The sequence below is a fragment of the Psilocybe cubensis genome, chromosome 11 (genome assembly GCF_017499595.1).
Source record: "Psilocybe cubensis strain MGC-MH-2018 chromosome 11, whole genome shotgun sequence".
NCBI lineage: Eukaryota > Fungi > Basidiomycota > Agaricomycetes > Agaricales > Agrocybaceae > Psilocybe > Psilocybe cubensis.
The window spans coordinates 2,334,397-2,350,437 of NC_063009.1; the positions used below are offsets into that span (position 1 = coordinate 2,334,397).

The window sequence follows — 16,041 nt, forward strand, 5'->3', positions numbered from 1 at the left end:
TGGCCACTTTCTTTTGGGAAGAAGTCATATGCCGATATGGTGCTATTGCTATTGTACGCACGGACAATGGAGTAGAAGTCTCTGGCGCTTTCAGTCTTTTGATGGAAAAGTACGGCATTCCTCAAGTTCGCATTTCTCCTTACAACTCTAAAGCCAATGGATCTATTGAACGTGGTCACATTGACTTCCGTGAATCCATTCTCAAAGCTTGCGGCGACCGACCTCTAGACTGGCCACAGTACGTTCATCACACACTCTTCTCCGACAAATGCATTACTCGACGCTCTACTGGACATTCCCCTTTCTACGTCATGCATGGTGTTCATCCTGTTCTTCCATTCGATCTCCTTGAAGCCACATTTCTAGTTGATGGATTCCGACAAGGAATGAGTTCCAAAGATCTCCTAGCTCTCCGTGTTCGACAACTCATGAAACGAGATGAAGACTTAGCCAACATAGCCGACGTTCTGAAACAATCACGACTTCAATCCAAAGCTACTTTTGAACGACGATTTGCTCGACGTCTTCGACAAGAAAGCTTCAAGTTTGGTGATCTAGTCCTCGTTAGGAACAGTCAAGTCGAGAAGGAGATGAATCGCAAGCACAAGCCACGATACCTTGGACCTTACGAAGTTGTACGACAGACACGAGGAGGATCATATGTGCTTAGAGAACTTAATGGTACGCAACTGGCTCAAGGCGTAGCTGCTTTCCGACTTCTTCGCTATTTTCCACAAGACGGTTCAGTCATTCCTCGACCTCAGCTAGACCGGATGATCAGAGAACTTGGACACGAGAGTGAGGAAGATGAAGACACATGGAGCGACGATATGGACGATTTCTAATCTATCCCCCCCTTCCTTCCGCAACCGGGGACGGTTGATTTCTCAAGTTTGGGACAGATATCATACCCCAATCCTGATTGGAGATGAGATGTTCATTTTGGATCTACACACGACGCCCTCAACCCAAGCAGTCATTCTTTCCATAAGTCATCCACACATCTTATCTTATCAACACTTGTCACATGGGAGCCACGTTATTCCGGATCATGTCACTTCGTCAGATCATCAAGGCTATGCGACGGATCAGTCAACCATCAAACTGCATAGCTTTCTACACTGCCTTGCACAGCCGGACTGTCAACTCTATTTTTATCAATTCAATGGTCTTACTCAGCGTCAGGCTGCGGATTACTCATTCCAACTTATTTTTGGTTTGTCTTACTCATCCTTTTGTGTTTATTTATATCTTTTCTATTGTCTGTTGCGCTTTTATTGTCTTTGTCTTACCAATCTTCTATGCTTTCTGACTCATCCTTGCTTCTTTTATCTAATCTGTATTACCATTCACCTTCGTCATACACTTCTTTCTTACTCATCCTATTCATTTCTTATCTGTCGTCGTGTCGATATTGACATGTCTTATTGTTCTTGCTTATTGTTACACTTGCGTAGCCTCATTCTTGACACTTTGTACAGTATATGACTCGGTTTTCAGTAGCTTAGATTGGTATTTCGTTCACGTAGCTTTTAGTATAAAAGCTGTAGTAGAATTACACGAAATGACAGGAAAGTTACACCCAGTCCCCACTTTCTTCAAAGCAAGCCAATTTTCATCCAAAGTCAAGTCAATTTCAAGTCAATCCACATCGATTCATTTCAATTCCAAGCTCAAGTTCAAGCCAAGCCCAAACCCAAGTCCAATTCAGTCATCAGTTCCACCCTCCGTCGAGACCAAGTTTACTTCCATTCATCCAAAGTCACCTCGCTTTCCATTAAGAGAGGATTTCATCCGAGACCAGTCATCCTCCTCATCCAACGCCTCTTCTTCTCAGCGTTGAATATCCAACTTCTATCCAGACCTCCAGTACTTCCCTACTTCCTCTCCTCCATTCAAGCCGTCACCGCTCCTACTCTTTCTACACCTTCCAACCATCGCCGTTAGGAGTGTATTCAAGACATCCTTTCCCTCCGTCAACTCATCTGGAGTGATTTCATTCGAGACAGACTTAGTCTTTCATCCTCGATTCAGTCAATACTCCTGCGACGTATAGCTTCATTCCAAGCTTCAGAAAGATTGTCAATTTAAAGACACTTTCACCATTCTTCAAGATTCAGCCCGTTAACGACATTCCGACTCCTAGTCATCTTCTTATCTCCCCTCGGAACGTTCCCCACTCACTTCAGACAACCCCTCTAAGATTCACATTTATTGATTTCTCATACGCAATCTACGCATCTTCTTCACGCTTTCCATATACACCCGCCATCCAATTCCACGGTTCCATCCCATTTTCGGAAGGCTTATTTACTATCGTACCCAGACGACCCGGTTATCCTCTTCTTACTATTTCGCTTTCATTACCCTTCACAATCCACACCATCCTAATCTACTTAAATCCTAGGCAGCGTCCCCCCTTAAGAAACTTAGGAGAAGGTTTCGTCCTATCCAGTCTGGACCACTCTTTCCCTGGGGTTTGTGTTTGTTGGATTACATATAGTTTATAACCAATCACAAACTTCGATCTTCAACGGGCCCGCAGGAATGTGACTTTGGATGCCTTAGCACTTCAGGAAGCAAGTCTGCTTGTTGTAGCAGGTAAAAGACAAAGAAAAAAAACTTTGAAAGCCTAGCTGTTGAAGTAGATTCATGATACCTATTGAATGTGATGCTTTTTATTCTTATCTTGATGTTTCTCAAACATGTTTTCACACAAAATCAAAACAGAAAGCGGGGTTTATTAAAAATCATCAAGTGCTACTTTTTGGGAGAGGTATAAAACAGATGAGCACATGAGAGTAAAAACTATATACAGTCCAAATGATGAAAAAATTGTATAGGGATGTGAGCAATGTAATATATGACAGGCAAAAAAGGAGACCAAAAAAAAGTTGCAAAGAATTGAAATACACTACTTTTTTTGGGCCTTGGATTTTTTGGGCGAGCGCAATGCTTCAGCCAGAGTCGTTTCCGCCTTTCGCTTTTGTCCAGCCCTTGTCTTTGTGGCTATGTTCGACGCGGGCAGCGTGGACGCCACGATCTCAACATCCTCCTCCTCCACAATTTCAACCTCGTCGCTGTCCGAGGGATCAGACAACTCCGATGAGTGTCCATTCCCGGATGGCCCAGCCTTGGAGGATGGCTTAGCCTTTGACAATGGCTTAGCCTTTGAGGATGGGCCGGCCTTTGACGATGGCGCGGCCTTTGACGATGGTGCACCCTTTGACAATGGTGCGGCCTTTGACGTTGAACTTCGAGGACGTGGAGCTGGGAGAGGGGGTGGTGGAGACAGGGAAAGGATGGGCGGTACCGGTGGGAGAGAGGGTCGGCCAGCTGGGGGGGGCGAAGGTGCTTCCAGAGTCGAACCGGGCAAGAATAGCGCTGTTGGTGGCGCAGACACGGCAGGGAGGACGGGTGCGGGTGGAGGTGGGGGAGGGGAAGGGAGGACAGGTGCTGGCGGTGGTGGAGGAGGGGAAGGGAGAATGGGTGCTGCTGGAGGTGGAGGTGGGGAAGGGAGGGGTGCTGGCGGTGGTGGTGCGCTTGGGGATTGTGGCACAGAGGTGGGTTCACGGGTCCGCGACGGACCCGATTCTTGTTCGACCTCCGTCTTGGAGGGTTCTGCTGCCTGTTTGGGGGCGGGATTCCTTTGTTCATCCTGCTCCAGCAAATCGTCGACCACATCTCGGACGTGGTTGATCCTCTTGGTGATGTCGTTGAACATTGTGACGGAAAGCGAGGTGCTTCCTGCCACTTGTTCTTTGGCCATGGTCCATTCGGCCTTCACCTCTTGGATGCCGTCCTCGATGCTCTTCATCCTGTTCTCCACCGCCAAGTTCGTCTTGGCAAACGTCGCAATCCGTGCATTAATCGCCGTCATGGACACGGATAACCCGTCCAGCCGTTCCATGATTCTGCCTTGGCGCTCAAAGAGCTGCACAAGCAGTTCTCCCACATCCTCGGGGAACGACCCTTCCTCGGCCTTCCCCTTCGCCGGAACATCTTCTCCCTCCTCCAACTTCAACGCCTCCCCATAGCTTCCCAGTGGCGTCGTCAAAAATTGACCCACGAAGGTGTTGCGCCCCGGGTAGAAGCTGCAGTGGATTTTGCGAGACTTGCAAGACTCGCAAGATTGGTGCTTCACGGGGACGAGAGGCTCAGTGCCTGTCTCCCCCTTGACATAGCATGGCACCTTGAATTTGATGCATGCCGTGCACCTTTCCACCATGTCCACCATCCCCTCTGGCACCTGGCGCACTTTCTGGGATCTCGACCGCGCCTTCCTGATGGGGGGGACATCGTCCTCGGTGTCCTTCTTTACGGAACGCGTGCGCATCTTCCGGGTGGGGGTGGCAGTGGGGGTGGTAGGCGGTGCCCCTTTGTTATCGCCTTCGTCGTCCTCGTCGACGTCCGTGTGGCTTCCTATGATCGCCTTGCTCCTGAATTTCCCCTGCTTGGACTTCGCCAATCTTTCCAGCTTCTCCCTGTACGCTGGGTGACCGGGCATGTTGGAGGCGGTAATGTGGGGAATGATTTCCCCCTTCCTTGTCCGTGGGCCCCTGTAATCCGCTGGAGCCAACTGAATGGACTCCACGGGGTCCGCCGCTTTCCGTTTGCCCTTGTCTTTGTGGGCGTCTGTCACGGGTCCGTCTTCCACCGGGGGTTCGACTGCCTTGCCCTTGCCCTTCTTGGCCCGTCTCTTCTCCGTCTCCTCCTTGTTCCTCTCCTCGTCTGTCTCCTGCTCCTGCTCCTGCTCCTGCTCCTGCTCCCTCTTCCTCCTTTCCTCCGCCTTCTGCCTCTCCTGCTCCCTGGTCCTCCTCTCCTGCTCCCTCTTCCTCCTCTCATCCTTTCTCCTCTCCTCCACCTTCTGCTTCTCTTCCTCCCTCTTCCTCCTCTCCTCCTCCCTCTGCCTCTCCTCCTCCTCCTCCCTCTGCCTCTCCTCTTCCTCCTCCCTCTTCTTCTTCTCCTCCCTCTTCCTCCTCACCTCCCTCTTCCTCCTCTCCTCCACCCTCTGCCTCTCCTCCTCCTCTTGCTCCTCCTTCTCCCTCCTCTTCTCTTGCTCCTCCTCCTCCCTCCTCTTCCTCTGTGCCTCCTGGCCTTCCTGGTAGGCCTTGAAGTTGGCGACTTGATGTTTGAGCGTCGCCCAGTCGACCTCAAACCTGTAGATGTTCTCGCCGTCCTTGCCCTGGATGACTTTGTACGAGTAGACAACGGGGCTCGCAACATAGTCAATGAGCTGGAAGCGGGCGGCGTCCCTGACATGCTCCTGACACAATGGAACCTATTGGAATTTTTTTTTTTTTGTTGAGCAAGTCATGATCTTATAAAATTGAGAACTTACCAAGTCCCTGTAAAGCTGCTCCAACTCAGCGTTGAACGCGCTTTCACCGTTGCGGTAGCACTCGGTAAACTTTTTTTCCCAGTCAGCGAGGCGTTGGGCGAAGGTGGCGGTGGTGGAAGATGAAGCGGCCATTGAAAAAAGTGTGTTTTTATGGGGGAAGACGCGTTAAATGGGTGAGGCACGGTAGAACGTGAGGGTGGTGATCGTGGTTGGAGTTAGTCTAAAAAAAGTCTAAAAAAAAGCGGTCCCGCAAAACAAAACCATACACAAACATGTACAATCTGAGTCATGTGATTTCTTTACCAGATCCAGTTTGTGCAAAAGTTGCTAAGTTCGATACACGGGTGAATCTATTTCCGTGTCATGGAGAATCCTCGGATAGTATTGTATTCCGTGAGATATATAAACAAGCCCACCCAGTTGCACTTTCTGGACTGTATGTCCTCCTACAACTTTATTCCCACCTCTAGCAAAAATTCCCCCATTGACTACACCAGTCTCAACAATCTTACCAGGCTTCTTGAAAAACTGAAGGAACCTCCTCCCGTAAAACCTATAAAATGTAAGACTAATGGCATTAATTCAAGTAAATTTTAATTGATTTCTGAGCATCAGCAATGTCTTCAAATATTAGCAACTCTAAGGAAAGCAAACGCACAGCAAGGACGGATGACCTGGCTCCGCCGCCAATGCCAGTCATTCCAGATAACCTGGCTCCACCCCCTATGCCTGTTATTCCAGATAACCTGGCTCCTCCCCCTATGCCAGTCATTTCATCTAACCTGGCTCCGCCCCCTATGCCAGTCATCCGGAAAGACCTGGCTCCGCCGCCAATGCCAGTAATTCCAGCTAACCTGGCTCCACCCCCTATGCCTGTCATTCCAGCTAACCTGGCTCCGCCGCCAATGCCAGTAATTCCAGCTAACCTGGCTCCACCCCCTATGCCTGTCATTCCAGCTAACCTGGCTCCACCCCCTATGCCTGTCATTCTAGCTAACCTGGCTCCACCCCCTATGCCTGTCATCCGGAACGACACGGCTCCGCTGCCAATGCCTGTCATCCGGAACGACACGGCTCCGCCGCCAATGCCTGTCATCCGGAACGACACGGCTCCGCCGCCAATGCCAATCATTCCAGATAACCTAGCTCCTCCCCCTATGCCTGTCATTCCACCTACCCTGGCTCCTCCCCCTATGCCTGTCATTCCACCTACCCTGGCTCCTCCCCCTATGCCTGTTATTCCAGATACCCTGGATCCTCCACCTATGCCTGTCATCCGGGATGATGTGGCTCCGCCGTTGATGGCAGCACATGTTTCATACACGTCTGTCGTCGACAAAATCATTATGGACTCTCGTCCAGCTATTTCCTCTGAGAGGAAGCAAGGTCGCTATTCTCCACCCCCTGAAGCATGCCACCTGCTCCTTCAAAACCCTTATTTTCGAACCTACGGCAGGTTTGATCCCATGGGCGGCTACCCCGGTTCGCCTCCCACCCAGTCTGACATTGAGTTCGAGGATGTGACAGATCAGACGGCATATTTTAACCCTCCTTTTCTATATGTATGCACTCAGATATTACCGAGCACTAGATACTGACAACTATTTTAGAATTATACCGAGCAGCAGCTACGGGCAACATACGACCAAATAATCGACAGTTCCGTCGGCGACAATAGTTATGACAGCAAGGTCACAACGTTTAAGAACCTCCGCCTGCATCAGCTGCAGTCAGAGATTCTGACTTATAATGCGCTGGAGGAAATTGACGCTGGGCTGGCAGGGATTGAATCGAGTTTGGAAAAGCATTTGTATACCGGTAGAGATGAATAAATTATTTTTGGAGCCCTTGTGCTCATTGATTCGCAATACCTCTCAAATATCCCTCCCTCTCTGGGAAGATACGGGTCAAATGGGTCCGTCTGACAGCACAACACGGGTCAAGCGGATCCGTCTGCTTGCAATACACGGGATGCAAATGGACCCGTCCGGCTCATTTCCGGCCCGTGTTTCTTCCGTGTAGGTAGACGCGCGGATCCCGCAGGCCACCCGGCGGCTCCATTTAGCGCTAAATGGCACGTCATGTACGCTATGATTTGCCAGGCTAAATCACACGTACATCACGCTAATCTCCTAATTAGGTAGCGGAAGTAAATCCACCGTGTCTCACGTAATATCCTTATTATTAAATCTTAGGTAATGTACGTTATAAATAAACTGTCTTATGTGTCTCTTCAAGTTAGGCTCGGGCTCTCCTGACTCAGAAACCGCGCGCTTTCCTTTGCTTGAGTCCTATCTTTTCACGTTCACGGCACGCAAGTTGAAGTCCACACAATGAATCAAGAAACAAGGCGTCGAGAGGTGCGTTCGACGTATTATTTATGGTTGGCAGACGGTGCAGATACGATGTGTCACGACGCGGTGCCGCGGTACGGCGAGAGATGGCCAAAGTAAAGTGGAAATTTTGACACCATAAAAGAAAAGCGTAAATTATCCTGATTTTTTACCCACCGAGATACGAACTCCGAGCTCTGAGCTCCGAACTCTGCGAAAATAAATAAATGAATGAGCGAGCGAGCGAGTGATCCAGTAATAGCATGCCCACCCCTCCGTTCCACGTATTCGGTTCCACGAGCGTCGGTGCGCTGGATCCAGATTCCAGATTCCAAAGGTCAACGTGAAGCGCTGTACTCAGATCCAGACTGCAGATCGCGGACAGCTAGAGGCATCCATCCGCGACTTACGACTCTCGGGTACCGCATGGTTTACACCCCAGATATTGGGGCAGAGGCGTGGCACCGTCGCATCGTTGCATCGTCACTGACCATACAGTCATTCGACGAGATACAGTCTGATGCTGTTATGCATTTACACTGGGTCAGAATTTAGAAAGAGAAAGAGGAAGAAAAAAAGAAAGAGAACGTAAGAGGGAATGTGGCTGCGTGATATTCACATTTCATAAACAATGACTTGGAGGCGACGTTGCGGCCTTGGGCTGTCGTTGCGATTGAGGTCGAGGTCGAGGTTACGTATTTGAGTATTGATTGAGTATTGAGTATTGAGTAATGATAGAGGTTCAGTAAATTTAGTAAAGGTTCAGTGGAGACCGTTGAGGAAAACAGGAAAACAGGAAAACATAAAAACAGGGAAACAGAGAATCAGAGAATCATATCATATCATACAATACTACACCTGCCCCTGCTCTGCGTTCTCCCGGCGTTGGCGCTTATTCTTTCTAGGCGCTTGCACTTGTGCTTGAATTTGTTGTCGCTGTTGGCCCGCTCAGCCCACTGGGCCCTGCGCTAATGGCATGTCGCTCGACACTCGAACCTTGGAATTTGAAATTTGGAAGTTCGTCTCAGCTCAACTCAACTCGAAAGTCGGTGGGAAGATTTCGCACAGCGGTAGTGGGCTGGGGCTGTGGCAGGGGCAGGGGTCAACAACACGGAGCCTTGCATCATGAGCAGAAGCAGACTGATGAATTGCGCAACGTTTGCAAGAACGCTATCGATCACAGAGCTCGAACGGGAACATCAAACATCGCTCGCCTCGAAGAAAATATCCGTCAGAGAACAAACAAAAGAGGAAATCTCTCATTATACGCAACGCCGGCGTAATCGAACGAGAATCGGTGCTTGAAGCGTGAAGCTTGAATACGTTGGAGAAGATATGATGCATGAGCTCGTTGAAGCGCGAACACCACCGCGTTTGTTAATGAGCAAACGGCTCTACAAGAGGTGTCTGGCCAGCGCATCCCATCTTATCCCATCTTATCCCATCCCGTCTTTATCCCATCTTGGTCGCATCGCATCGCATCGACGTTATCCCACTCCATCGACATCCCATCCGACTCCATCATTATCCCATCCCATCGCATGGTTATCCCCTCACCATCTTTCCACAAACACCAAAACCAGACTCTAAACACCATTCCATAACCAGACACCAGACCCTAAACCCAAGACACAAGACATACGGCACTAGATGCCAGACGCCAAACGCCAGAGAACAGATGTTCGCCACCTCAGGTCTATTTGCAGCTTGGACCCACCCCCTTTTCCAATCTACATGTGTACCCGTCTTCTCCTCCCCTCCCTCTCCTCGTGTTCGTTTGGTGCCACCGTCGGCCGTCGGCCGTCCGACAACTCGGGGTGTAGGGACACGTAGAGGTACGGGTATAGCAGGAGCAGTAGGCGTAGCATCTTGAGCTGTGGCGCGGATCTGCCAATTGGACGTAGATGAAGAGGAAGACTAAGGAAAAAGGGAGAAGTTATGAGACGGGCATGTGTGCGCGCATCGAAGTGGAGGCGCGTGGTGGGTGTGGAAGAGTGGGTAGGCGCGTCTGCGTCTGTCTGTCGGTGGCGCCGAGCAGTGCTAGTGAACATGGATGAAAAGTTGAACGTTGAAACTTGAAACTTGAATTCAGAGTTTCCACGATTCGTGCGGAGGAGCTTGTCTGTTACCCACTTTGGAGGGATATGAATTAAATTCGGAAGCGTTCCAGGTTCTCTAGAATTTGAAATTTGGATATGGGGTGTGATGTGCGTAGGCAAGTGAGGGTGAGGGTGAAGGCGAGGGTTATACATTATATGATAGTGTATTCCCAACTTGGTTTGAACTTGTGAACTTGGTTGTGACTTTGACTTTGACGCAGCTCCAGAGTAGACAGACAGATGGCCACGGCCCAGAGACAGATATAGATGTCAATGGGTGGATCGCGCACGCAGACGCAGACGCAGAATATGAATATGAGGATAACAATGACGGGTGCCAGGAACTTATGTGTATTCCGCGGTCCTGCTGTGCAGATCTCTTCTGTGGCTTCAGGCTTCGAAAAGGGCCAGCATGGACAATCGGCTGGATTCGGCAGAGGTATGAAGTATGCGTTTGTTCTGATATCGTCTGAATCGCTGGTGAACGGACTGCTACTTTAGCTATATTCGTGAATCGAGAAAACTGTGAAAACACTCACTCAAGCACTCACTTACCCACTCGCTTTTAATTTGTGCGCGCGATATGCCCGTCCGTCTCGTCGGTCGTCCATCTATTTTCAAAATTCAGAGTGATTAGAGTCGAACGACGACCGCGCTGACAGTTATGCAGAGCATTGCAGATTCAATGGGCGTGTTGTGTCGTGTCTTGTGATATGTATATGCCAATAACAATTATTTGCTGCGAGGTGCGAGGTGAGAGATCTTGTCATTTAACCATTTGCGATTGGGATTTGGACTAGAGCTGTAGCTTATAGAGGAAGAGCGACAACTCTGCGTCTATTTCAGAGTCGGTGTCTCCTGAGTACTGAGTCCTGGAAGAAATCCAAATCGAAATCGCACTCGTAATTCGCAAAGGGCATTCGGGAGGTTACCACAAACTCGCTGATCAACAGGGACAAACATCCTTTTTTGGTACATGATTCATGGTTTAGGGCAGGCTCTCATTTGTCATTATGTGTCGACACTTCTCCTGAAAAAATTGAATTACAATTTACAAATACACACCTGCGTATTCCGTAGATGAATTACGGATCGAGGTGTTTTTAGTTGAGTCTTCATTCGTCTTCTGGCAGCCAATATTTTTCAATATCTGCGACATAATGGGCGTAGTGGGAAAAATCTCCAACGCGTGCGGCCAACTCTAATTTTAGCGGATGCCCAGTCCTGCCTCGTTGTGCAAAGCTCAGCACGCGATATTCAGCAGCAATAAAAACTCACGCTGCACGTTTTGCAGCTTCAAGCCTTCAACCCTGAACGTTCAACCCTCAGTCCAAGTCCCTTTTGTCCATCACTTTTCTCGCGATGAAATTCTCCCTCAAAAGCTACTGGGGTTCCTTCGTTAACCATTTCCACCGCTTTTTCAAAATGTCGCCAGAGACTGGGTCAATGACTCGGAGAGGCACAGAGCTCATGTGCGACCTCCCGATGGATGTGAATGCATACCTGTATGATATTACCGATCTCTATAATTGGGCTCCCCCTAGAATCATGACGGAGTTACGTGTGGTCAAGGTATCGCTGATGAAGAATGTCAGGAGAAAGTCGAAGCATGAATCCCTCCTGGTCGAACTTAGGGACCCCGACGGAGGAACACATTATTTGTACTTTGAAAGACGAGGGCGCAATTATAATGACAAGTCCAGGCCGTCGGATCCAGCGCAACCAGAGCGTCACGCTGAGCAATTGTCTGCAAGCACGACGGGCTCCCCTCGAAATCCGAGTTCCGGCAAGAGTAACCAACGGGATACCGTGATGAGGGCTCCCAAAGACAGACGCCCGGGAGAGAAGTGCATGTGCCAGCTAGAATTCAAGAGTGAAGGCAGCGGGGACCTCCCACGCGCCCCTAACGAGGGACTGTTTGTGTACAATATTGCAGTGCTTGCAGACACCCTGAGCAAGCAGGGGCCGCATTATGACGTCTTCAATAGCAATGGCAACTGTTACAGTTTTGGCGGTCTACTCTACGACATGCTCAAAAAACTGTACCACCCAAGCGAAACCATCGTGAGGAAGCGCAGATTTTCTCTGTACAGTCACGATCCGGAAGATAAAATTGCATCCCTAGTTCGTCATTATGAAACGGCTCTTGAGGAATATCAAGCTAAGGTGTGTGTCACAAATTTCATAATTTATTGATTATTGGAACTCCATATTGACTATTGTTCAAGATTGCACGGCGCCACATGGAAAGAAACAAGGAGGTCGAGGAAAGGGTGCGATTGGCCAACGAGAGAACGCGAGAGGCACAGGAGAGAACGCGAGAGGCACAGGAGAGAACGCGAGAGGCACAGGAGAGAACGCGAGAGGCACAGGAGGGAGCGCGAGAGGCACGGGAGAGAGCGCGAGAGGCACAGGAGAGAGCGCGAAAGGAAAAGGAGAGATCGCGAGAGATTGAGGAGATGATTCAGAAGGAAAAGGAGAGAACACGAGAGATTGAGGAGATCATTCAGAAGGAAAAGGAGAGATCGCGAGAGTTTGATGAGATGATTCAAAAGGAAAAGGAGAGAACGCGAGTGGACAACGAGGGAGCGCGAGATATCGTGGAGATGATTCAAATGGAGCGAAAGCGACTCGAGCAGCTAGAAGAGGAGCTGAAGAACATGTTACAACTTGAAGGATATCCCGTAAGTCATTCCATGTCCTCTTATCCCACCTTTCCTCGTTCACCAGTCTAAATTCTCAATGCTCAACATCCCAGGAATCCCACTTCAATTGAATAGGCAACCTTAGTTGCTAGCTCTCCTCCAGTACTCTACTCGCGTCCGATTTTTGTGAGCCCGATGGTCGAGTGTTTGCTGGCCACCACTTGTATCATACAGTCCTCAGCGTGCGGGTCCTATCAAATCTTCAACATTTAAGCAAATGCCTTCAACATAAGATGGATATGGATCTTCTTATTATTTATGGCTGACTCGGATTCTGATTCACGGTACACTGGCATTGAACTTGTAATATAATTATAGCACCATTGTTCGACTTCCAGCTTGAAGGTCATACACGTCGTTGGCTCAATTTTTGTCTGATTGTAACATGTCCTCGACCTCCATGCTTTTCTCATTGTATATACATCTATTACATATATGACACTGACTGGTCGGTCATCGAGCTTTTATGTCCTATACACACATGCTTGTATCTGCATTTTTTTTATTGTGGATTCACAGTCCCAGTGTCAAAGATTCAGTCTGAATTGACAATTTTACAGGCCGCAGATAATGTGCACCTGGAAATCCACATGAAGGCATCAGCAAAGCACGCAACACGCAGCACATGTATACACATTCTCTTACTTTTACAAGTCACCTATCATTTGCCCGTGTCTCGTTGCCTGCCAACTTGAAATTTCGACAGTTTACTATTCCAATGAATCGTGAAACAAGGCGTCGGCTGAGCACCGAGCTCCAGCAGCCTTGCAAGGTGCAAGGTGCATCCAGTAATAGCATGCCACCCCTCCGTTCCACGAGTTCGGTTCCACGAGCATCGTGCGCTGGATTCATATCCAGACGGTGGAGCGCTAGAGGCATCAGCGACTCACGATTCTCGGTGGGTCACCCCCAAATCCGGGCAGAGGCATGGCATACAATCACTCAGGATTCAGGCTCGACGAGAAATAATTATGTACCACGGCGGGCGAGAAAGGGAAAGAGAAAGAGTTGGACAGGATACACAATTCAACATTTGTTGCATCCCATACCATCGTTATCCCATCCCATCGTCGTCAATTCACCATCTTTCCACAGATACCAGACTCTACAAACACCATCCCATCACCAGACATCAGTTCCGCTACCAGACCCTGAGCCCAACACACAAGACACAAGACACAAGACACAAGACACAAGACACAAGACACAAGATGCAGATGACAGATGACAGATGTTCGCCACCGCAGGTCTATTCGCATCCCATCTCCAATGCATACCCGCTTGCCCTTCCCTCTCCTCGTGTGCGTTCGGTGCCACCGTCTACCGTCCGCCGTCCGCTGTCTCTGACAACTTTGGGTGCAGGTGCAGGTACAGGTACAAGTGTAGCAGTAGCATCCCGAGCTGTGGCGCGGATCTGCCAATTGAACGTAGATGCAGAAGAAGACTAAGGAAGAGAAAAAGGGTAAGGGAGAGGGAGAGGTTATGAGACGGGCGTGTGTACGCGTGTGGAAGTGGAAGTGGAGGCGCGTGGGCGTGGGTGTGGGTGTGGGTGTGGGTGTAGAGGTAGGCGCGGCTAGAGAGCATGATTGAAAAGTTGACGTCGATCCTGCTAGATGTAATGTGGGTAGACGACGTCGATGAATACTTGAGTACTGAGTATAGGAGCAGTTAAGTCGTTTTGTCGATTTTTTGACTCGATTTGTTCATTTGTTGGTTGTTGATGGGAAAGCCACAAATAAATAAAAAAACAAGTTTTCGGAGAGTTGGATTGATTCCAATTTCATTTTCAATTCTAAATCCAATCCCGATTTCGAACCGTATGCCTGTAACTATACCTATACCTATGCCCATGTCTATGCCAATGTCTTGCGATGGCAGCGGCGGCGGCGCGCCGTGGAGTATCCCAAGCCTCTATCCAAATAGCTATATCCATGTCCAATCCAATCAAGCGTCGGGCAGTCGTAAGTATCCCAGGCTGACGGTCTAGGAAGGAGATCATACATAGCGATATGTCACAGACGAGTTTCCACGATCCGTGCGGAGGCGTTTGTCTGCTACCCACTTGGGAGGGATTCGGATATGAATTAAATGCGGAAGCGTTCAAGGTTCTTTGAATTTTGGATTTTGGATTTTGGATTTTGGATATGGGGTGTGATGTGCGTGTGCGTGTGAGGGTTATACGTTATATGACAGTGTATTCCCAACTTGATTCTGATTTTGACTTTGACGCAGCTCCAGAGCAGACAGCTCGGACAAACCGACAGGCAGCCACAGAGACAGATATGGATGTCAATGGGTGTATCGCGCACGCTGACGCTGACGATGAATATGAAGATGAAGGTGACAATGGCAACGACGGGTGCCAGGAAATTCTGTGTATTCCGCGGTCCTGCTCTGCAGATCTCTTCGGTGGCTTCACAATTAGGCCTTAGAATGCACTTGTTCTAAGAGTAATATCTTTCCGATGAATTGGTGATGAAATCGTTAGACGACTTTAGCCGACACTTACTTGCTTTGCTTTGCGCGCCCGAGATGCCCGAGATGCCGGTATGTGTGTCTTCGTCCATCACTTTTCAAAGATTTAAACTTCAATATTCAGAGTTGGTTCAGAGTTCAGAGTTCAGAGTGACGCACCGTCTTGAGTTGGTTGGAGAATTCTGAAGAGCATCTGCACTATGCCACAACATGACAGGTGCAAGGTTAGGTCACTGGTCAAGGTCAGGTCATTTAACCATTTACGATTCAGAATCAGAGAGGGTGCGAGGAATGAGAGGGGTACCCGTGCGAGGAACGCGTGATAGATTAGAGCAATCAGCGTAGCTTATAGAGGGAGAATGTCATCGGTGTCGGTGTCGATGTCAGTGTCGTTGTCGGTGTCAGTGTAAGTGTCTCCTGAGTACTGAAAGGAATAACTCGCAATGGGAGGTGGATTACCACAAACGCGCTGGTCAACAGGGACAAATAACCCTTTTTGGTCATAGTTGATCACATGATTCATGATTTCATGATTCATGGTTTAGGGCAGGTTCTTCTTCCCGTTCTGAAGCGGATTCTCTCAATCTCTCTCTTCTTTCAACTTTGCTTTCGTTCGACTTGAAGCTTGAAGGCTGCTCTGCCTTTTGTTCCTTGCTGGATTCTTGCGTTGAGGTGCTAGCGCGAAAGAATCGGATGTCGTGTGTTGTGTTGTGTTGTCCATCGTGCATCGTGCATCGGCTTCTGGTTCTGGTGTCTGTCTGTCTACTGTCTGCTTTGATAGGCTTGTCTGACAAAATCGGGTCCTGTGCACCTCTTTCCTCCTGGGAGGGAAAAGTAAAGCCAAAGGAAAGGGAAAAGGAAAGGCAAATTGACTGTGATACGTATCCTGGATCCTGATTTTTGCTCTGCACCTACCGGATCCGGTCCAGTTGGCTTTGTGATTCTATTCTATTCTGTTCTGTGCTGTTTTCGCAATGCACCTACCAATACCAATACCATTCGACAAGTGATGTGTGTTGAGCGCGAGCTTTGACTTTTGACTTGACTTGACTTGTCCGACACCGATGCAGACGCAGACGCGGCGATTC

At 49.0% G+C, this 16,041-nt stretch overlaps 3 protein-coding genes across 3 annotated transcripts; 2 read left to right on the forward strand and 1 right to left on the reverse strand.

Moving 5' to 3' along the window:
* Positions 1 to 2,914: 2,914 nt before the first annotated feature.
* On the reverse strand, positions 2,915 to 5,473 carry JR316_0011827 (uncharacterized protein; the record flags this gene model as incomplete). Its single annotated transcript, XM_047897472.1, has 2 exons — positions 2,915 to 5,281; positions 5,342 to 5,473. 2 exons carry the CDS (start codon positions 5,471 to 5,473, stop codon positions 2,915 to 2,917), a joined length of 2,499 nt encoding a protein of 832 aa, XP_047743881.1.
* A 485-nt stretch (positions 5,474 to 5,958) lies between these two features.
* On the forward strand, positions 5,959 to 7,173 carry JR316_0011828 (uncharacterized protein; the record flags this gene model as incomplete). The annotated part of the gene is made up of 2 exons (XM_047897473.1): positions 5,959 to 6,903; positions 6,952 to 7,173. The coding sequence occupies 2 exons, from the start codon at positions 5,959 to 5,961 to the stop codon at positions 7,171 to 7,173; spliced, it is 1,167 nt and encodes a 388-aa protein (XP_047743882.1).
* A 4,025-nt stretch (positions 7,174 to 11,198) lies between these two features.
* On the forward strand, positions 11,199 to 13,447 carry JR316_0011829 (uncharacterized protein; the record flags this gene model as incomplete). Its single annotated transcript, XM_047897474.1, has 6 exons — positions 11,199 to 11,939; positions 12,002 to 12,457; positions 12,554 to 12,604; positions 13,039 to 13,105; positions 13,337 to 13,376; positions 13,432 to 13,447. The coding sequence occupies 6 exons, from the start codon at positions 11,199 to 11,201 to the stop codon at positions 13,445 to 13,447; spliced, it is 1,371 nt and encodes a 456-aa protein (XP_047743883.1).
* Positions 13,448 to 16,041: the final 2,594 nt, after the last annotated feature.